Source organism: Onychomys torridus, chromosome 12 (assembly GCF_903995425.1).
Source record: "Onychomys torridus chromosome 12, mOncTor1.1, whole genome shotgun sequence".
NCBI classification, from domain to species: domain Eukaryota; kingdom Metazoa; phylum Chordata; class Mammalia; order Rodentia; family Cricetidae; genus Onychomys; species Onychomys torridus.
In genome coordinates this window covers 54,603,814-54,625,913 of record NC_050454.1, presented here as the reverse complement: position 1 = coordinate 54,625,913, position 22,100 = coordinate 54,603,814, and the positions used below count along the sequence as shown (strand labels likewise).

General features: G+C 43.0%; 1 protein-coding gene and 1 pseudogene across 3 annotated transcripts in view; one reads left to right on the top strand and one right to left on the bottom strand.

Moving 5' to 3' along the window:
* The window catches only part of Usp25 (ubiquitin specific peptidase 25), a 105,814-nt gene extending 83,983 nt beyond the window's left edge, over positions 1 to 21,831 (bottom strand). For all 3 annotated transcript variants that reach the window (XM_036203560.1, XM_036203558.1, XM_036203559.1), the window contains exons 1-2: positions 21,711 to 21,831; positions 167 to 244 (exon numbers count right to left, since the gene is read on the bottom strand). In XM_036203560.1, coding sequence (XP_036059453.1) covers positions 167 to 244; positions 21,711 to 21,755 — 123 coding nt within the window. In that variant the 5' untranslated portion in view covers positions 21,756 to 21,831. The remainder of the gene's footprint in view (positions 1 to 166; positions 245 to 21,710) is intronic.
* On the top strand, positions 7,438 to 8,185 carry LOC118594212 (annotated as a pseudogene).
* Positions 21,832 to 22,100: the final 269 nt, after the last annotated feature.

Genomic DNA, 22,100 nt, shown 5'->3' with positions numbered 1-22,100 from the left:
ATGCTTAGAATTGCAGCACATGCAATGAGACTCTTGCTTGATCAGAAAGTGCTTTCCTCTCTCTCCACTGTTATCGTATGCCTTAACTAAGAGACTCAGCTTTTAAAACAGTACACAACAGAGACAAAAATATACCACAGATTTAAGCTATAACCAAAGGCCATACCTTCAGGGCTTGCTGCAGTATCTGGGTATCATTAATCCCAGTTATTTCTCTCAGTTGATTCAAAAATGTCTGCTGGTGCTGGAGGGCAGAAAAAAATCAGAATTATTATATTAGGAACAATGGACATTTTAAAAAAGAAAATATTTTATTTTTAAAAAAAGAGAAAAAAAAAGAAAGAGGAGAGACAAAGTAGAATTTGAAAGATACAGAAGAAAAAAACACCACTCTCTCTCACCAAAGATGCTACACATCAGGGAATCCTTTCTCTATTCTCATATTCTATACTCAACTTCTACATTATTTCCCAAGCAGCCTGACTGTTTTCATCCTACCTTCATCTCCTCAGATGATATCTCAGCAAGAAACAGAACAATTGGTTTGCGGTGTAAGTCTGAGGAGAAATGGGATGTTTAGGAGATCTGCATTTCACAGCCTGTGCACTAAACCAGTAAATACATCCAAGAGTCCTAAGATCCAGTCGAGGAACAGAAAATCATCTGATTCTCCAATCTGTCATAAAGATCTTAAACTGAACTGGCTTGACCCATTTCCCTCCCTCCTCTTTACAGCTGACTACTCCAGCGAATCTCATAACCCAAACAGCACAACAGGACTCCCTTACCGAAGCTTCCAATGTCTCCTATTAACAATCCCACTGCGTGCCTTTGCATTTGATTTCTTTAAGATTTATTTATTTATTATGTATACAGTGTTCTTCCTGCATGCATCCTTGTAGGTCAGAAGAGGGCACCAGATCTCATTACCGATGGCTGTGAGCCACCATGTGGTTGCTGGGAATTGAACTCAGGACCTTTGGAAGAGCAGCCAGTGCTCTTAACCTCTGAGCCATCTCTCCAGCCCTGTATTTGATTTCTTAAAATAAAAGTATAGAATATGTAAGATGGAAAACAAGCTTAGTCCCCAGAATAATATAGGTCTTTTGAAATATTACTTCAAAATGGCTTACCCTTAACTCAGTACCAGCTCACCTGGGAATCTTGAGGGACATTTAAACTACTGGGTAAAGGTTAGCTGAGAAAAGGACTATCTTCAAAGTTTCAAACTACAGAGTATACAGAGAAAAAGCTACTCTGTAATGGGCAATCTGGCAGTCCACAGTAGCCAGGAAAGCAAAGCTAACATTTTACTGGTAACAGTATGTCACAACTACAACACCTCAATCGAATCTTGAAGAATGACCAGACAGCCTCAAACAAGTAATACAGGGCAAAGGAATTGTTCTATCTTCTGTTAAGACACCTCTAGCACCAAAGACGAAGAGTGAGTCTCTGCTGAAAGGGAAATCCAGAGGTATTGCCATACGATGCAGCCAGAGAGGCTGGCCAACACTACTGCATGCTCTGCGGAGTGTCCGTGGAAATGAATGGAGACGCATCGGTGACAGTTCTCAGTGGATGACATTAATGAGTATCACATTCCTGACTTGTATTATAGTAGGAGAACATCTTTTTCCTTAGGGATACACCAGAATAGTTTAAGTGACAGTATAAGATGTCCACAACTGATTTTCAAATGGCTCAAAGGGAAAAAAAACACCATGAAAGTTCTTTCCATTAGTATCCCCATGTGTAACATCCATTAAAATTCTAGAAAAACTAGCCTAGAGCAAAGGGCCCAGGCTTCTTCAAAAACTTTAAGACTTCCACTTAAGGCCTCACTGTGCAGAATAAAGTTTCAAGCCACTCACACCTTGAGAGGAGTTGGGAAACTAGTTTTCAGAAGGTAAAAGCCACTTAAAAAGTGAAATCAAAGATATATTAACGCTCTTAAAGAAAAGAGATAAAGCAATGAAGAGAAGAAGCATTAGACCAGACACTGAGTGGATCCCCCACGTCATCTGGGAACTTTATTTCCCTAAAAACTGTATTAAGTAGCTAAGATGACAAGGTTATCTAATAATACAATAAATATTAAAATACAACAGGAAAGTAAAGAAAGCACCAGGAAGTACCTACAGCTCAATGAAAGAATCAAACTACCAATTTATAGGCTGAAATAAGAAAAGAGTATTCTCTTTAAATCTATCAACTCTTTGGTTGATTTGCATTGAGAAAAACAGCAATAAAACTGAATGAAATCAATAGCCAGGATTAGAAGTTAAAGATATATAAACGTATTATACAGAAATTTCTTTTTTCTAATGTAACGCTTAGTATAGTGAATATAACATGCTAAGAAAATAGCACAGGACTTTTTGCAATGTACATTTGCAAAGTACTGCTCCTGCAATCTCAACCTTTTCTTTACATAAGCAGTATTTTCCTCACTGGCAAATTATTCAATCATGAATCTCAGAAAAATTACTGAATATCCCAGGGAAATTCATTTTTAGTAGAAATGTTCATGGTTAACCTTCACAATCCTGGAATAAGTGAAAGAATCCAAATGTCCTTGAACCAAGACAGCAGTTGTCAAACATTAACATTGACAAGACAACCTAATGTATATATAACAATCTAAAAGCCAAGACCCCACCAGAGACTTGGTCCAGAAAGACCTGTTAATCCCTAAGATGGGGAAGAAAGACCATTGACCCAAATCATCACACTGTGAACCCTGAGTTTGCATTTGCGTTAAATAAAATGAACCTTGGGTCAGGAGGCTGAGTTAGCAACTAGTTAACAGAAAGTAAACATAGAGCATGAGAGGGCATCTCAAAGAGAGAGATGCACTAGAAGGAATAGGAAGGTTTGGAGTGGCTCGGCTTTTGTTTGTTTGGCTGAGTGGAAGGACACTGTCTTTGGGAGACACCAGCAAGGAAAGAAGGTTAGCTAGGTGCTATTCAACCTCCCTGGACTAGCATGAAAACCTGCTAGAATGGTAATATACCAAATAATACGTAAACACATGAATGCTACTCTTTGTTCCTTTTCTTAAAGACATATTTCCCTGTAGCACAGAAGATGGACACTTATCAATGGCACAATGGAGAACTGTATGCAAGCAGAATGGGGTGAGGTCTAGGGTTGGAATTGCCTCTAACAGTTCTACAGAATCCTCAATGGAGGATGTGGGCACTTAATCCCACCCACCCCCAAACACACACACACACACACACACACACACACACACACACACACACACACACACGAGGCAGATGTGGAAAAGAACCACTCGGCGGCTCACCAGTAAATGATCGAACATGCCGACAATTTCCTGGTATGCAACCAAATCCTAAGGTGATTTTTATGGCAATAGCTGCCTGATACAGGGTTCAATAAGAAATGTGGAGAAACGTATGGAGAGAAGGAGAGGCTTTGGAATTTTGCCACATATGATCATGTGTTTTGTTTTTTTATGAGAAGTCAGTCTGGTACACTACCAAAATTCCACAATGATTTGTTTTCACAATTTTGACTGAAAATGAACAAAAGAGGAAATAAGTTGATGGCAAATTGGGGAAGGGGAAGTGAGTGGGAGAAAAGCTAGAGACAATTTTTTAGCTAAACTGACAAGAGATGGGGAGGGAAGCCATGGAGAAAACCGCAAGAGAAGCCACCTGACAGGCCAAGGTGTCCCCTCTGTCATTAGCTTTGTGCTCATCACCCATCTCCTGCCACCACGTCTATATTGCTGCTTTTTCTGGTGTGATTAGGATTCTGGTTTGTCTGGTAAGGTTTGCACCTTCCTCTTCCTGTGACGATTAATCTTGTCTGTGAGCCTCACTGGATTTAGAATCACCATGGAAACAAAATCTGGGGTGCCTGGGAGAGATTTTCCAGATTAAGTTAACTGAATTGGAAAGACTCACCCTAAATGGGCAGCACCCTTCCACGGGCTAGTGTCCTGGAATGAAGTAAGGAATGTGAGGAAGCTGGGTCACGTTATTTTCTCTACTTCCTGACTGTGGACACAAAGTGACAAATCAACTCTTGTTCCTCTTAGCATACCTCCTCTGCCATGATGAACTGTGTACCCCAAAGCTGTGAGCCAAAACCAACCCGTCCTTCCTTGTATGCTGTTGGGTGTCTTGTGTCTAAGTGTCTAAGACACTTCCCACCTACCAGACCTGTGGTTTGATACACTCTCATCATCACTACAAGCTACTGCATAAGGATCTCTCCTCTAGAAAGTTCAGATGCAAGGTGGACTCACTCCGATCCCTATGTCTGAAGCCCGTTGTTGAGTTCCAAGGGCCTCCTTTGGATGGATTTCTTAGGTGATGGCAGCAGGTTCTACTTGTTCCCACTGGAGGGCCAAAGGTTGTAGTTAGATTTTCCTGCCTGACCCAGTCAGGACAAATCTCTCTTACCCACCAGTCCCACAGTCGCTCAGACCCAACCAAGAAAGCACACAGAAACTTACATTGTTTAGAAACTGTATGGCTGTGGCAGGCTTCTTGTTATCTACTTCTTCTATCTTAAATTAACCCATTTCTGTTTATCTATACTTTGCCACATGGCTTGTGGCTTACCAGTGTCTTTACATGTTGCTTCTCATGGCGGCAGCTGGTAGTGTCTCTCCCCAGCCTTCTACTTCCCAGAATTCTCTTCTCTCTTGTCCCGCCTACACTATCCTTCCTGCCTGGCCATTGGCCAATCAGAATTTTATTTACACAGAGCGATATCCACAGCAAAAGGTGACGACAGAATTCAAAAGATTCAGTGGTTTGTGAATGCCACAAAAATCAATAAGCACGGATGCCCAATGCACACAGGCCTTCATCCTCTTCCTTGTTAATGGCATCCTTCTCTTCTACTGCAGAATACAGCACTTCAAGGATAAGGAAGCAAGGGCAACTTCAACACCTATCCTTTATCTCTGTAGCTGACTACGCAATGCTGGCCGTTTCAATGTGTCAGTAAGAAATGACAAGATCACTGGACTCCACCTACGGAACACTGGAGCCTGAGTGAAACAGCAGCGGACACTCTTAACTCTTACTCAGTGTCGGTGTGTGCTCTTAGAATTGCCAGCTCTGTTTTGAGCTTTACTATTTATGATTAAATAGCCATTTAGTGCTCTTTGAATGAGTCAAACTATCAAAGAGAACAGACTGGTGGAGGCCCCCCCCCCTTAGCAGTTTTCAGCCTGAAGAACCATCAGCCAGGAGACCTGGTTCCCAGCGACCAAGCAGAAAAGCTCAGAGCGGCCCAGCTCTTCTGGACATTCCACAATCACGCCAAGTTCACATCAACAGCTGCAGAGGACCAGCACAGCCACAGTTGAAGACCTGCTCCAGTTACGAGCATCCCAGTCTGAACCAGCGCTGGGGCAGTACTCTCAGCCAAACCAGCCCAGTTGACTCCGGTGACCCCCTGCGGCCTTTTGCATCCAAACCAGAAAGGGACCACAGGCAGGCTTGCTTCACACCAACAACAACTTTCACTTGCCTGAAGGACAGCATCATGAGTGGTGCAGACACCGTGCTACACCTGCAGATAACCACTAGGGTACTGGATTCATTTTTTTTTTTTTTTTTTTTTTTTTTGACGTAGTCCTTCTCTGGTGCTGCCAGCTGCTGTGACTAGAGACCACACGTAAGAGGCTTCTCCCTGGGCAGGATTCCTCCTAGGAGTTTTTCTCTTTTTCTCAGTAAAGTAAACTGAAGGGCTAGCGCAAGGTGGCGGCAGCCACAAAAGGTCACCTGCAGAGTTCCAGAAAGCAGGCAGGGACAGAACCCAAGTGAGCAAAAGAGCCAAAGACAAACTGCAATGCAGCCTGAGAGAGAGAGAGAGAGAGAGAGAGAGAGAGAGAGAAGCCTCAGGAGCCAAGAATCCAGCACCCTAGGCTTGAGAGCTGTAACACGACCTGCAACGGAGATCCAAATGTCCCAGCACGAGAGGTCCTAGCTCTGTAGCACTAGCCTCTTTAGGAACTGAGGTCCCACCATACACAGCCCACCGGGAGTTAACACGCTAGCAGGCACTGCCTTCTGGTGTCTGCTCTTTCCACTCACTGCTGCTGAAAACGAAGGATTACAGCAGCCGCCAAATTCTGGAGGAGCCACTGGCCGCTAAACCACAGGTGCAAGCCTCCAAGCTGCATGTTTAAAGTCAAAGACCTCTGGTTCTAAAGCCTACTCCAATAAGGCCTAGTTCTCAGGGCATAGAGTACCAGTCCTGTCCCCGGGCCTTGGGGACTCAAGGGCCAGCTAACACTAGAAGTCTCTCTTCACAGCTCAGTTCCACACAGGCAGAGCAGGAGGGCCCCATCAGCTCACCAGTGACTTAGAGACACCATATTTAACATCAGTATAACTGTTGAGAATGAAAGAGTGGGGATCTCTAGTTGTGGGGGGTGAGGGGGCTGGGAGTAAACTGTTTAGCATGCCCTTGTTACACAAAATACTGTTTTCTAAATGCTGCCAGTTCCTAATCCTAGTGTGTGCTCCACTCCCCCAGAAGCTATTCTCACTGAAGCACCCTGAAGTCTCTTCAAGAGATCAGCACATGCAGACAGGAAAACAAACAGGTCTTCTAAGTTCCACAGCTCCTGTCTCTTCCAGATTTTCTCAACTCATTCACTAACAATGTGAAAAAATGAAAACTAAAACATTACTAACTACAAGAAGGAAAAACAATGGACTAACGGTTCAATGACTCCTAAGCCTGCCACTGGTCCTCCTCCTCCATTTCCAAAATTAAATTCTGTTGAGTACAAAAGAAAGGACCTCAAAGGTCTCTGTCCCCTCAAATATTAAAATGACCACTAGGAACCAAAGTCTTCCGATTTTCTAGTAGCAAGAAGACTCAAACCTCAGAGGCCTATGGGCTAGGCAATAGCGGCAGACCCCCCTAAGCTGCCTGTTACCATCAGGATTACTCATTCCACTACTGCTAGTTAGAGGGAGGAGCCCCGTGTGTATTGCCCCCCAACAAAACAGCTGCCTGATAACGGCAAACTGCTGTTTCAGTTTCTCATAGTAACTAAGAATTCACTGCAAGAGTTTCAGATGCATAACATGGCCTCTGCAAGGGCAAAGGAGATTTCCCCAGAACCCTCCCACGAGCACTTCAAGGTGTCAAAGGTGGCTTCGATAAAAGAATGGTTTGTAAATGATTGTCTGTGAGACTGAAAAAGGTACCACATGACGACAGTCTTCCCAGGTGTGTTTGCCGATTTCAGATTTCAGTCTTCTCTGGTTGATGAAGACTCAGTAAGGGACTAAAGATGGTTAGGCATGGTAGCACAGGTCTCTGATCCTAGCACTCAAGAGGCTAAGAGAATTTCAAGTTGAAGGACAGCAAGGGCTACACAGGATTAAAGAGAACATGGAGGAACAATTCCTTTTCCAAGAAGCAGGCAAAATGTCTGAAGTGGAACAGATGAAGAAGCCGACCGTTCCCAGGTTCACCTACCACAGCACGGACCTCGATCAGCTGCTGGGCATGTCCTGTGAGCAGCTGATGCAGTTGTACCACGACATCCAGAGCTGGCACCTGAACTGTGGCTTGTGAAAGAAGCAGCACTCACTATACTCAAGGGCCTGAGAAAGGCCAAGAAGGAGGAGCTGTAGTGGAGAGCCACCCCAGCATTGGCCTGGAAGTTCCAACCCCCACTGAGGCTTCCGGTAATGGTCACGCCCACAAGGCAGGGCTGAGGGAGGAAACTGAAGACCAAGGATCGAGAGGACGTCTCTCTCTTGGTTCCGGGACCCTGGATGCTGGAGGTAGACCAAGCAGAGTTCTCCAGAACACCGCCGGACTGCGCTATACCTTTGCCAGACCCTGCAACTTACCCTTTCATTTGTAAGTTACCCCACAAAATAAACCTCCCTTTTAACTACATGGAGTGGCCTTAATAATTTCACCAATAAGGAGCCACCATGGAGGAGCCTGAGGTGGTGAAGATCCACCTGAGAGACAGGATGATCCTGCCAGAGATGGAAGGCAGGATGGTGGGTGTGTACTGGCAAGACCTACAGCCAAGTGGAAATCAAGCCAGAGATGATCGGTCACTACCTGGGTGAGTTCTCCAATCATCTCCAAGGCCATGAAGCAATGGCAGCCTAAAATTGGTTCCACCCACTCCTCCCACTTCATCCTCCTCTATTAGCCAGGGCCAGTAAAGACTCATATTTAGCACAGGGGAAAAAAAAAGGAAGGAAAGAAGGAAGGGAGGGAGGGAGGGGGGAAGGGAGAGAAGGAAGGAAGGAAGGAAGGAAGGAAGGGGAGAAGGGAGGAAGTAGTGGAGGAGTGGGGAGGCTAAAAACATCTGGATTCTGGGGAAGTGTGAGAAAGCCAAAGGAAGGCTAAGCCAGAGGAACCTGGTCGCTACCAAAGCAGTCTTTGGCATACCACTTTCTAAACAGCAAACCTTCCTCTCATTGGCCACAGAAGGAACAAAAAAGAAAAGAAAAATCTTCATTTCCTGAGGCTTTTTTATAATATGTTATTTTAATCTCCATTCCCTTCAAATAAAATAATCTATAGCTTCTCTTTGAGTATAAGTCTTTATTCAGTGCCCCTTTAAAATGCTAACACTGGGTAAAGAGTGCATGCTGGGGTCTCCACCTCTGTGTTTAGCCCTAACTTGTACATTGGTTCCCTTCTCTCCATCACTGGGAATCTGCAGAATGTCATTCTCTTTTCTAATGCAAAGATTTGTGTGCTTTCATTATCTACCAAAGTTATGATTTTTCTTCAGATTTACATAAATTCTAATATAATAGAGAAAGACTAATCACCAGATAAAAAGTCCAACTAAAAGAAGGATTATTTCAATCATTACTGTACTCCTGGCACCTAGTTCACTCAATGTTTGGCACACAAGGGCTCAATCAATGTTACTATTAATATAGCATGGTTAATATGAACACATATTCAAATTAATTGAATTTATTTTATTTAATTAGAATATATTTAAATTATATAAGAATATTAATTAAAATTAATATAGCAGAGTTTGCAAGGATGAACTCTAGTTCACAGGTTTGCACTCCCCCAGGAAAGAGAGTCTAACGAAATACGAAGCAAGGTTTCTAACTCTTAGATTCTCGAACACAGAAACCAAAGCTCACTTGGTAAGAAATCTTCCTCCATCATCTTCTACTTTCTCCAGAATTTCAAACATTTCACTTTCTGATTTAGGTACTATCAATCATATTTATAAGTGCTAAAAGCTTAAACCGGGGCACATGAAACTTTTCAAAGCCTTTATTTAATCAAAAACAACTCATAAATTAGCTCATTCCAAAGCAGAAGTGGTGAAGACCACAGAGGTAAAACAAGGAAATGTTGGTTCACAGTTCCATCCTCAATTCGAGTCTACCCTGTTGAAAAGCCCCTGGTTATGTAAATGTATTGGCTGCTGGGGAGAGCTTCCAGTCAGTCCGACTTGAATATGGCCATTTGCAAGGTTGTTGTTTTTTTCCAAGTATTTGCAAGTCAATCACGGTATGGGTGATTTCTTAGTTGAACCGGTTTTGTCTGCAATTGTTCTGGAATAGCCACCATTTCAGTCACTTAAATAATGGGCAAGGGATCCTCAGAATGGCTCAGGCATGCTGTAGGACCCGAAGCCACCATGCAAGGCTGTCCTCTGGTTGGGGCTGCACAGAGCACTTCAGCAGAAGTTAAACAGGCCATGCCTCTCCATAGAAATCGGACAGTGTGTCCTCTTGTTCTCCACCATATCCATTTAACCCTCGAAATGCCAGCAGTTCTACATTTAACCCTCTTACTTTAAAAAAAAAAGGTGGGGGGCATTTTTAAAAAGCCATAAACATGTTAAGCAAGTAGTTGTGTAACTCAGGGAAAAAAAAAACATGAGTTGATCTATAGGAAACTGCTAGCAAAGTGTAATGAATACAGCTAGTCCATCCTTCACCCAAGAATTCTTATCTGCACCCGCCACCCAGTCCTTCAGTCCTATCTGCAATCTGCCCACACCATTTCATGAGTTCTCCACCCCTATTAAATGGCAGATAAAATAATCACAAGAAAAAACTGTCACTTCAATTCTCCCAATGAATGTTATTACGCAGCACTATAACCTAAGTGCCTACAGAATTAAGCATATTTGGGGGCCAAATAAAAAAACCTACAGGAACAAACATGGTTTCTATGGGAACATCATACATATTCAGTTCCAAAAACCAAACTGGCAGAACCTTGTAGAAGACGGTCTGATTTTAAATTAGAGCACCTACATTCTAGAAAACACATAGGTAAAATTTTGAGAATCAAGTCATGTATTTTAACTTCCATATCTGCGGTTTAAGTAAAATACGTGTTTAGCTTGTTCTTGGTGCTGATATAGTTCTTTTATCCAATTACAATGTTATATATCTCTAATTTAGGAATTACATTTTCATAATTCATTTACAGTGTAAAATTAAAGTCCCTTGTATCAGTGAAATAAACATGCTTTAGGCACTACAGAGATGGCGCAGTGCCTAAAGCTTGCTGCTGCCCAAGCATGAAGACCTAAGCGTGGATGTTCAGTACCCACTCAGAAGGAGTGATGCAGTGGCCTGGGCCTGTAACCCAGTACTGGGGAGGTGGACCAAGAGAATCCATAGGATGGCCAGTCAGACAGCCTAGGGCAATCAATCGGTGAACTCCGGGTTCATTGGAGGCATGGCTGTTTAACTTCTGCGGAAGTGCTGTGCAGCCCCAACCACAGAACAGCCTCCCCTGGTGGCTGCGGGTCCTACAGCATGCCTGAGCCATTCCCAGGATCCCTTGTCCATTATTTGTTACAGTGACTGAAATGGTGGCTATTCCAGAAGAACTGCAGACAAAAAGGAGGAAATCGGAAAGGCTTGAGGTTCCTAGAAAACGCCTCTTCCACTCTTCCAAACTCCTCCTTCTTTTTTTGTTGTTTTGGGTGGAAGGGGTGCTGGGAATTGAACCCAGGGCCTTACACATGACAGGCAAGTTTTTGTTTTTGTTTTACCATTAAATTACATCTTCAGTTCTTTTTTAATATTTTAAATTTTACTTGTTTTATGTGCATGGGTATTCTGTCTGCATGCATGTCTGTGCAGCGCATGTGTATTTGGTGCCTTCAGAGGCCAGAAAATGAAACTGGATCCTGTGGGACTAAGTTAGGAGATGGCCAGGCAGGTGTGAGAACTGAAGCCAGGTTCTCTGAAGAGCAGCCAGTACTCTGGACCAAGTGAGTCATCACTGGGGCACCTTTTTTCAATGTTTGAGACAGAGTCTCCCTCAGTGGTCCAGGCTGCTCTTGAAGTAACTCTGTAGCCCAGGCAGGCCTCTGCTCCCTAGCCTCACTTCCTGACAAGCTTTTTGTGTTATTTATTTCTCAATCTGCATAAAACAAAGAATAAATGAAAAGACAGATGTGATACTGACCAGTGACTGTGTATTTATGCAGAAAAGTAGGCAACTAACCAGAATCCAGAACTGATGTGAATATACAAACTTGGTAGCAATGAGCATGAACTGTAAAATACATAATCTCTCAAAGATGGAAACCACAAAGTAGGAAGCAGAAAGATGAAATTTTAGACACAGAACAGAACAGGTATGCTTTATTAACAGCTAAATCTTCTGTATAGCACATAAGAATATTTCTCTCTCTCTCTCTCTCTCTCTCTCTCTCTCTCTCACACACACACACACACACACACACACACACACACACTTACTTTACAGGTTCACAGACGTCCTATCCAATAGCTATGCCTTTTTCTGTTTCAGTGATTCATACTGAGCAAACAACTGCCGAAAAACTTTGATTTCTAAATGTTCACTATAAAGAGAATACAAGGGGTCAGGAGGCTAATAGAAAGGCTCAATGCCAGGGCATACTGGCACAGGCCTTTAATCCCAGAACTAGGAGGCAAAAGCAGGCAGATCTTTGAGGGTTCTAGACCAGCAGCCAGCCTGGTCAACCGAGTGAGTTCCAGGAGCTACCACTATGTAGAGAGACCCTTCTCAAAATACAAAAAAGGAAGAAGGAGGAGAAAGGAGAAGGGAGGAGGAGGAAGAAGAGGGAGAGGAAGAAGGAGGTGAAAGAAAGAGGCACGGCCAAGCAGAAGCCAGACTGTGGGTGGAGACGCCCTGGAAACGGACCTCACTCCTTCCTCTCTTTCTTCTTCACTTCCTGGCCACCATAATCTGCGTAGCTGCCTATGACAGGCACTCCACCATGATGTCCTCAAGGCCAGCGCAACGGGGCCAACCAACCATGGACTGCAGGGGCCAGTGCAGACCTTTCCTGCTTTCAATTTCCTTGGTATTATTTTGTTATTAAAACAGAAAACTATGACTACAAGAACTTCTTCACATCAGAGTGAAAATGTAAAAAAACAAACCAAAAAAAAAAAAAAAAAAACCCAGGAATTTCACAACAAAGAATCAGAATGCTCTATAGGAACTCGAATAGATAACCAAATAATTCATTAATGGTAGTGTGGTTAGGCTGTGGTATGTCCAGAAACACAAACGGTTGACCACAGAGTTTGACCAAAATATTCACAAACTAGTGATTGAAGAAAATGTTTTCAACCTTAGAAATAACCTTTCAAAAGGATTCTGGCAAAGATCATGCTTAGTTCAGGACAAAACCTTTCCCACATAGAATCAACAACGCAAGAATGCCGAGTCAATATGTTTTCCCCAGAGACTCCAGAGAGCGCACTTAAACAACAAGGAAAAAAACAAAACTCCGAACACACAAGCGCGCGCACACACACACACACACACACACACACACACACACACACACACACACACACACACACACACACACACGCACACACACACACACACACACACACACACACACACACACACACACACACACACACACACACACACACACACACACACACACACACACACACACACACACACACACACAGAGAGACAGAGAAAGACAGAAAACAAACATACAAAGAAGGTCATAAAGTAGAAACCTATTAGAAATAGCAAAGTTCTAGAACCAGTGAGTATTTAGCAAGGTCACTGGACAAAGGTTATGCAAAAATCAATTAATCTATCTACCAAGGAACAATTAAAATACAAACCTAAATAAAAATGCCATCTAGAATAATACCAAAAAATCAACTCTAATAAATGACATACCAAGATCTATCAATAATATTCCATTAAGAAATTAAAATCTAAATTAATGGGAAAGTATAGCATGTTATTAGATTAAAAGAGTCCTTACGAGTCTGTGCACTGTGCACTCAATTTCTTTTTTTTTACTTTTTTTTTTACTTTTTTCTTTTTTTAGGTTTTTCGAGACAGGGTTTCTCTGTGTAGCTTTGTGCCTTTCCTGGATCTCATTTGGTAGCCCAGCCTGGCCTCGAATTCACAGAGATCACCTGCCTCTGCCTCCCAAGTGCTGGGATTAAAGGTGTGTACCACCACCGCCCGGCTTCAATTAATTTCTATAATCAATACAATCCTACTCAAAACTCCTAATTTGCTTTTGGCCTAACTGTAGAAAGAACACTAGAATTTTACATGGAGACGCAAAAACGGAGAACAGGCAAAATATTCTTTAAACAAAAAGATTACAAAAGAACTTCCCCAACCTATTTCAAAACATGTTCTTAAAACACAGCATTTGTGGCATTATATAGGGTAAGAACGGAATACAGGAAAAAGCAAACTACTAAAAAATAACAAAATGACCATCTTCACTCAAAGATCAGTGAGCGTCTTTTCAAAACAAGATGCTGGAACAATTACATATCCACACGGAGTGAATCTTGACAATCCGTCTGTAGCATATATTAATATACAAAATTTATATTTTCATCCATATATGAGCCCTATACCTCAGAGCACAGACATAAAACAATGTCAGAAATGTGGAAGAGGAAAACTGGGGAGAGAGTAAAATAAATGTAATAAAGGGACTAATCAAAGGAAAATGAAGTAAAATAGAACATTTACGTTTTTTAATTCAAAGAAATTGGTAAGAAAATTAGAATATCAGTCACATAAGACAGCATGGAAAGTACACAAAGAATTACTAAAACTCAAAATCAAGAAGGTAAATAACCCAGGTAACAATACAGCAAATGGGGCCAACAAGATGGTTCAGCGGGTAAATGCTTGTCCCTAAGCCTGACAACCTAAGTTCAGTCCCCAGAATCCTGGTGAAAAGAGGAAACCACTTGGGGAAGCTGTCTTCTGGACTCCTCCTTCATGCATGGCATGTGTGAATGCAAACATAAACAAGCCCCCCCACACACACACAGGGGAATGGGGAGAGGAAGGGCGGGAGGGAGGGAGAGAGGAGACTGAAATTAAATTTAAATAAAATAAATGTAAAAGAAATAGGCAAATTGGGGGGATCTTTGATTGGTATTCAAAATGAATAAAATTTTTCTTAATAAAAAAATTAAGTACCAAGTGCAAAAGTAAAAAAAAAAAAAAAAAAGAAAGAAAGAAATAGGCAAATTGAAAGTTTCTAGGAAGTAGGGAAAAGGAGGAAAGCTGGGAGAAAAAGAAGCAGGTGAGGACTTAATCCGTCAGTCCCCGTGTCTTCGGATATTAAGGCTACAGATGACTACCTGTTCCCCCAGAAAATAAAGGAATACAAGGCACAACACCTACAGCACATCACCTAGAATGCAACATCATCTTCTCCCCAAACCTGCGGCTCATGAGGTGTGCACAAGCTATCCCCAAGGAAGCCCAACATAAGCTAATGGTAAGATCCAACAGCCAATGCTCCTGCTGCCCTAGAACCACATCAGCTAGCACAGGACCATGTGACCAGAGAGAACGTTTCTGTGGGTGTCCCCAGAGAGTCCTGCCCCCATCTCACCACACAGACAGTCCAAAGCTGAGATTGGCCACCAGGCACGCTGCTTCCACCTGCCCAGCAACTGCTCTCGATGAGCTCGGGTTCATGGAGTCCTCCCTTTCATGCCAGCCACCGAAGGTAGCCTCAGTTATTCCAGTTCTCGGTGCAATCAGTAGCCTGAAGCAGATGCTCTACTAGGTAGGAAATGGGAATGGTAGCTCAGAAAGTCTCCAGGTTGCAGAAAGTCTGCTGACTCCAGGCAAGCTGTGCTGAGCTGCAGCGCCCTTTCAAAGACACAGCCTTAAAGCTGCTTCAAGTTTACTTTCCACCATCTTGACCAACACTGCACTGTGCCACTTTCCTAAAGGGTCAGGGAAAGCATTGAGGGACTTCTTGCTGAGATCTCCAGACCTAACTAGAGCCTTTGGAGGAGGATAGGGAAGCCAGCACTCTAGCCCAAGATGGTTTTTACAGCTCCTTAAGGAAATAAGGCAATTGACTCTCCATGCACTGTGCCATGAAATTAAACACTAAGTTTTACATACACCATTGTACAATTGCTGCTCCCACTGATGTTAATAGAGCATTAAGCCTTTTGTGGTCCTTCTCCACAGTGCTTCAGTGAAGAACTTAGTTCTTAACTCTGCAACCACCTCCTCCCTGATGCCTAATGCTCTTTGCATACCCAATCTTTTCCACTGAACAGCAACAATAAAAATCCAACAGATGCAGTGGGGGCTTGGTGGTTCAGTCTTCTTCCTTGTCCTCAGATGGAGCAAAAAGTATCTTTGCCCATCCTATCTCTCAGCAGTTCACCCCACACCCATCATTCTTCTTCCAAGTTCTTTCCAAACTTCTATACCAACCGAACTACATAAAAAGTTTTGTTTGTTTGTTTGCTTTAGACAGTGACAGTTTAAGACAGGGTTGTGCTATGTAGCCTGGACTGGTTCTGAGGTTGCACACATGCAGCAATTCATCCACTATGAAATATTTTATACACTGGTAATAAAATATGCACTATGAAGATTTCTAGAGTCTATGTGCAATGAACTATTAAAGAGATAAACTGAATGTTGGACTTGAGGCATGATAAAGAACATGCTTCAAGTATTCAGCAATCCTCTTTTTTATCAGATAGGCTTTTAAAAAATAAAATAGATTCTACAGCTTAATGCTTGGTGTTTACCTTTAACAACTTCAACATTTTACCATTTCAATTTGGAAAAATACTCAGCTGTTGTTACCTGTGTCAATGGAAAAACGGGTACTATATAAGAAACAATATTTAAACATCATCCAAAATATAATTGCCAAAAAAGGACCTCAAAACCTGTTAGTCATTAAGGAAATACAAACGAATGAGTTTCCACTCTAGTCACTAAAACAGCTAAAACATAAAAGAGTAACAAGAGCACATCTTGAGGAAATTGTAAACCAACTGGACTTCTCACAGACAGCTGAAAGAATTATGAGAGTCTGGGTAACAATTTGAGAGTATATTTCTAACAATTAACTCCTGTGTATTTGCCCAAGACAAATACAAATATGTCTTCCTACTCAAAGACTTGCTGACAATCATCTATATATAACAGTATCACAAAACAAAAAAGCCTAGTGGAAAACTAGAAAGAACCAGAAATATATCAACATCTCCATGTAGCCACATCTGTGGGAATATTCAACAGGAAAAGGAAATAAAACTGGAATATGGAAGACGTTTGAAGATCAAAAACATATCAATGGCAGAAAGATGATAGATTTGCACAACAAAGAAAAAGTCTATGTTTCCATGGGAAAACCAAAACTAGTCTAAATTTACCAACCCCAAATCATAGTTTAGCATGCTCAAAACACCGAACACTGCCCTTCAATTAGAAAAAAGCATCCTGTCTAAAGCTTATTTGATACAGTATTGAATAGCTCACATAATTTAATATCTGTATCCAAAAGGCAACAGCACTCCATAAAGTCCAACTCATTTCCTTTTGAGTGACAGAGTGTGAGCTACGGTTCGCTGCCGCCCCACATCACAAGACAGACATACATCCTTACATCGAAAGACAGACATACATCCTTACATCGCAAGACAGACATACTCTTACATCGCAAGACAGACATACTATTACATCGCAAGACAGACATACATCCTTACATCAAAAGACAGACATACATCCTTACATCACAAGACAGACATACATCCTTATATCGCAAGACAGACATATATCCTTATATCAAAAGACAGACATACTCTTACATCGCAAGACAGACATACATCCTTACATCGAAAGACAGACATACTCTTACATCGCAAGACAGACATATATCCTTACATCGCAAGACAGACATACATCCTTACATCGCAAGACAGACATACTCTTACATCGCAAGACAGACATACATCCTTACATCGCAAGACAGACATACATCTTTATATCAAAAGACAGACATACATCCTTACATCGAAAGACAGACATACTCTTACATCGCAAGACAGACAGACATCCTTATATCAAAAGACAGACATACATCCTTATATCACAAGACAGACATATATCCTTACATCGAAAGACAGACATATATCCTTACATCAAAAGACAGACATATATCCTTACATCGAAAGACAGACATACATCCTTACATCGAAAGACAGACATACATCCTTACATCGAAAGACAGACATACATCCTTACATCGAAAGACAGACATATACCCCCACAGCATTTTCCTAGCCCCGGAAAAAAACACAAAATCGAGTTTCTGCTGAATGCCTATCACTTTTGAACAGAAAACTAAGGACTGTTTGAACTATGATCAAACAAGCAGTGGGCCAGCTGTACTGCTAAACAGGTAAAAACACTTGCCTTGCAAGCCAAGGGCCCTGAATTGGATTCCCAGAAGCCCTCACAAAGGGGAAAGGAGAGCGCTGACTACAAAGTTGTCCTCTGACCTTCAAATGCTTGCTGGGATACACACAGGCCTGCGATCAAACACACATATCATGCACGTACAGGCTCATATAATACTAAGCTGGTGGCCAGTGCTGGTTTTTGCTTTAATCACTTTCTACCTTAGACTTGGAAACTCTCACCGAACCTGAAGTTCCCTGATTCTGGTAGGATGGTAGCCAGTGCACTACAGGGATCCATCTTGTCTCTCTTCCCAGTGCTTGGTTACAAATGGGTGCTGCTGTGTCTGGCTTATACATGGGTGCTGGAGATGGAACATAAGTTCTCATGTTTAGGCAGCAAGCATTTTACTGACCGAGCTCGTTTTCTAGCTCCCAAGGTGGTATTTTTGGTGAACTTCTTTACTGGTTTTGAATTGTGGTATGTGTGTATAGAAAATGACTGGTAACCATTATCGAAGTGTATAAACATGTTGTTTTATTCCTTTTCTTTCTTCCCCTCCCCAGTCTGTGTGTGTGTGTGTGTGTGCTCTCTCTCTCTCTCTCTCTCTCTCTCTCTCTCTCTCTCTCTCTCTCCTCTCTCTCTCTCTCCTCTCTCTCTCTCTCTCTCTCTCTGTCTCTCTCTCTCTCCAGCAGTGGTTTGACTTACTATGTAGCCAGCTGGCCTTCAATTGAGACTTTCTGCCCCAGCTTTCTCACCGATGGGCTTGCCTACGTAATTAACATTTTTCTCGTGGCAAATTATTAAGATTTTCTCTGACAACTGCTTTTGTTTTTATGCACGGGGTGAACACTGATAGGGCTTTTTGAATTATCTCTTTATTTTCTTGATCTTTTAAAATGAAGAGGATATTTATGCCTGCGAATATCCTCATGCCAGATTTTTAAAAAAGAAAGAAATGAATGCTTGCTTAGCTCCACTAAACACTCAGATCTGAAGATGTTTCTCATGTCTACACAAAGCTTAAAGCTTTACAAGACTTAAGAGACATTGAATGAGTTGCCCAAGGTCACAGAAGGGTGGTTTAAGAACTAATCCACACCCCGTCCCTTTCTTCTGAGGCTTCTCCTCCTAGCCGGGATGCTTTTTCAAGCTTTCATTGTTTCTCAACAACTGAACGTGGGTTTTTACTTAGGAAGCTAAGACTTCCCTGCGCTTGCTGCTTGCTGGCCTTCTAAGAACCATTCACTTACAAATTCATTTGTCAAATATTTACTGAGTCCTACTGCGTGCAGGAACAAGTCCAGGCCCCCGTTGAGCAATAGAGCAGACGACTCACTCACCAAGATACTTTCAAGTAAAGGGAACCCTGCTCACTTAGAAGTAAACCTTGTTTACTGAAAGTTCCAATCCTCCCCTTAGGAACCTGCTTGTGGAATTTGAATTTAGGTTTCAAATTTCTTCTGAGATCTAAAGATCCTCCACGGAGGTGAACATCCAGCCCAAGGGCAGAAGAGACAGGTCCAAGAACAAAATAACCGAAGGCCAAATGCTCACCTGTAACAACATCTCAACCTCAGAAAATCCACTCTCCCCGAAGTTTTCAAACATTTCCCAACTCCCTCCCTGACTTGGGCAAACTTCAGCAATGAAGCAGAGACTATAAGAAGGGAAGACACAGCCCCTTGTCACCAGTTACTGAGTAGGTGAACAAAAAACTTAAGCTTTGTAGATTGTAGCTTTAAAAAAAAAATCTTAACAGCTCTTTACAGTTAAAGAGGGGGAAAACAACTTAAAAGCATAGACAACCATTCCTGCAACTATAATAGCCACTTCCTTAAAATCAGTCAACAGACCCACATACTCTTTAGAAAAGAGAAAACCAGGTAAAATTCTCCTACCCCACAGTGTGCTCCAAACACCCCCTCCTTTTCCTGACAGCCCAGGAAGCTTCTAAGAACCATTAGTTTCACTTTTGTTTCTTCTTAAGTATGAAGTTCCTGTCCTACTTCCTAGAATGAAGTCCACTTTGAATTAGATGAGTTCAAACATTTATAACTAGACTGTTTGAACCGGTTCTAATACTGGTAACAAAGTAACAGTGCATTAACAAGGGAAAGAAACACATTTCAGAAACTACTGATGTAATTCAGTTGGTAGAGTTCTTCCCTAGCATGCAAGAGACCCTGGGTTCAATCTCCAACACCATTGAGCGCAAATACAATGGATATACCAAACTATATGATGTAGCTCGAAAAACAGTCCCAATGTCAATGAAATAATCTAATACGTACAAAAAACATTAACTAGAGCATGTTCTCTTCGGGAAGAAGAAGCTCATTAAACTAGAATATTGGACTTGATAAGCAAGATCCCTCCTAGGACCTCGATTCTTGACTCCACAGCTTTATGTACAGAGTTCTGAGCTACCACAAAAGTTATTTCCCGCTATGCAAAGAAGCATTTTAGTCACAATGAGCAGTGACAAAAAAACACAAACAACAAATCAATTCCTTGCCATTTTCAAGTTTAAGAGAAGCAAAGAACAGCAACATTTCCCGCTTTGAAATAAAGACATTTTAAAATGCAAAACCAATAAACAAAATGACAGGGTCTACTGCTTAGTATTCCTAAGATCACATGACCTTCCGGTCATCACTCCAGCACATACTCCACACCAAAATCTAAAGATTATAGTGTTCAAGATACAACATAATGGGTGAGGAGGCAAACTGTTTTCTCCGTTATTCAGTCTTGAATTGTTTTGCCACAAATATATTACAGACTTCAATGATCTTCTCAATTTACAAGCAGCATCAACTAAAACAGCCTTCAAAACCAACTTTGGCCGAAGTGCCTGAAACAACAAAGCACTATCGTTGCCTTCTGAAATTTTCCAACATCTTTAGTTATTTCGAGTAGTACAAAATCTAAAACTATTCTCAGGGGAAAAAAAAAGCTAGCTGTTTGCACATACTGGTCTATTTTAGCACAACAGGCCTTACTTTTAAAGACAGGCACAGGTAGACTGCAAGTATGGTGTGTCAAAACTACGGCAGGGTGTGGCATCCATTACTCACAGATGAGCCAAACACGGCTTTGGCTGTTCACTGTAAACCTAATTGCTCCAACAATTCCAACACGACTAAGCCAACGTTTCCCTTGCGCTCAAAATGCTCTTCACAGCAATGGGGGTGAGGGGGGGGTGAGAGCAGAACATATAATGACCAACTACTCTTCAGGGCACTGAGCAAGCTATGATGGAGCCTTTAAAATCCTTAAAGCAAAAAACCTAGAATAGCAAGGTGCTATTCTAAAAGCAAGATGTGACCATCCGCTTAAGTGAGTGTCTTCCTGATTCAAGAGTAAAGGGTAAATGAACGAGAGAACAAGGTCAAACTTGGGGACAAAAGATTTCACTAACAACCATAAAGGTCTCCTTTCGTGAGAGATAGTTTCAACATTCAGGAGAAAACGAAAAGAAAAAAAGAATAATAACCAATCGAACCCTCTACGTGTATAGAGTCCTCCCTGGGTCGATGTACCCGACCTGGAAGACAGGTAACTCAGTTTGCGAGATTTTCTTTCTTTTTTTTTTTTTTTTCTTTTGAGTCCACCAGGCCCAGAATAACACCACTCCCGAAAGAGAAACTATCCAGGAGGGGTGACAAGTGACATTCTTGGCGGTGGACAGGGGAACGGGAAAGGAAGCGAAGGGGAAAAAGTTTAATTACAAAGCCTGGCAGAGCCCTGGAGGAATGTCGGGGCGGGGAGGGGGGTCACTCTGGGGACGCGGCGCCGTCGATTCTGGGGAGAGCCATCTGCAGAAGGGAGCGGACGGAAAGCCTCTCGCTGCACACGCGCACACACACACACACACACACACCCCGCCCGCTCCCCACGCAGCCCCGCGGGACCGAGCGCGACACCCGGGGGGATTGGGTTGGCCGAGCCGGGCGGGGAGGGAGGCCACGCGGCCCGTCGAGGCGCCTCACCTTCTGCGCCGTGCTCTGCTGCAGCACATTCTGCTCCACGGTCATGGCCCCCGCGGCGGTCCCTCCGGCCGTGCTCTACCGGACCCCGGGGCAGCGGCGCCGACAGCCCGGGAGGACGGCTCCCCCGCCAGCCGGGCGCGAAGGCGATGGCGGCGGCGGCGGCGGCGGGCGAACGCGGGCCCCGCGGGCAGGCGGCGGCGGCGGCGGCGAGACGCTGCCGGAGAGCGCCACCGCGGCCGCCTCCAGGTCCTCCGCGCCCCGCTTCCTCAGCGCCGCTGCTCCGCGGCCGCCCGGCCCATGGGCGCAAGGCGAGGGCAAGCGCGAGCAAGCGGGGCCGCGTCACCCGATCGCACTCGGCTTCGCCGGACCGCTCCCGCGGGCACCACTGCG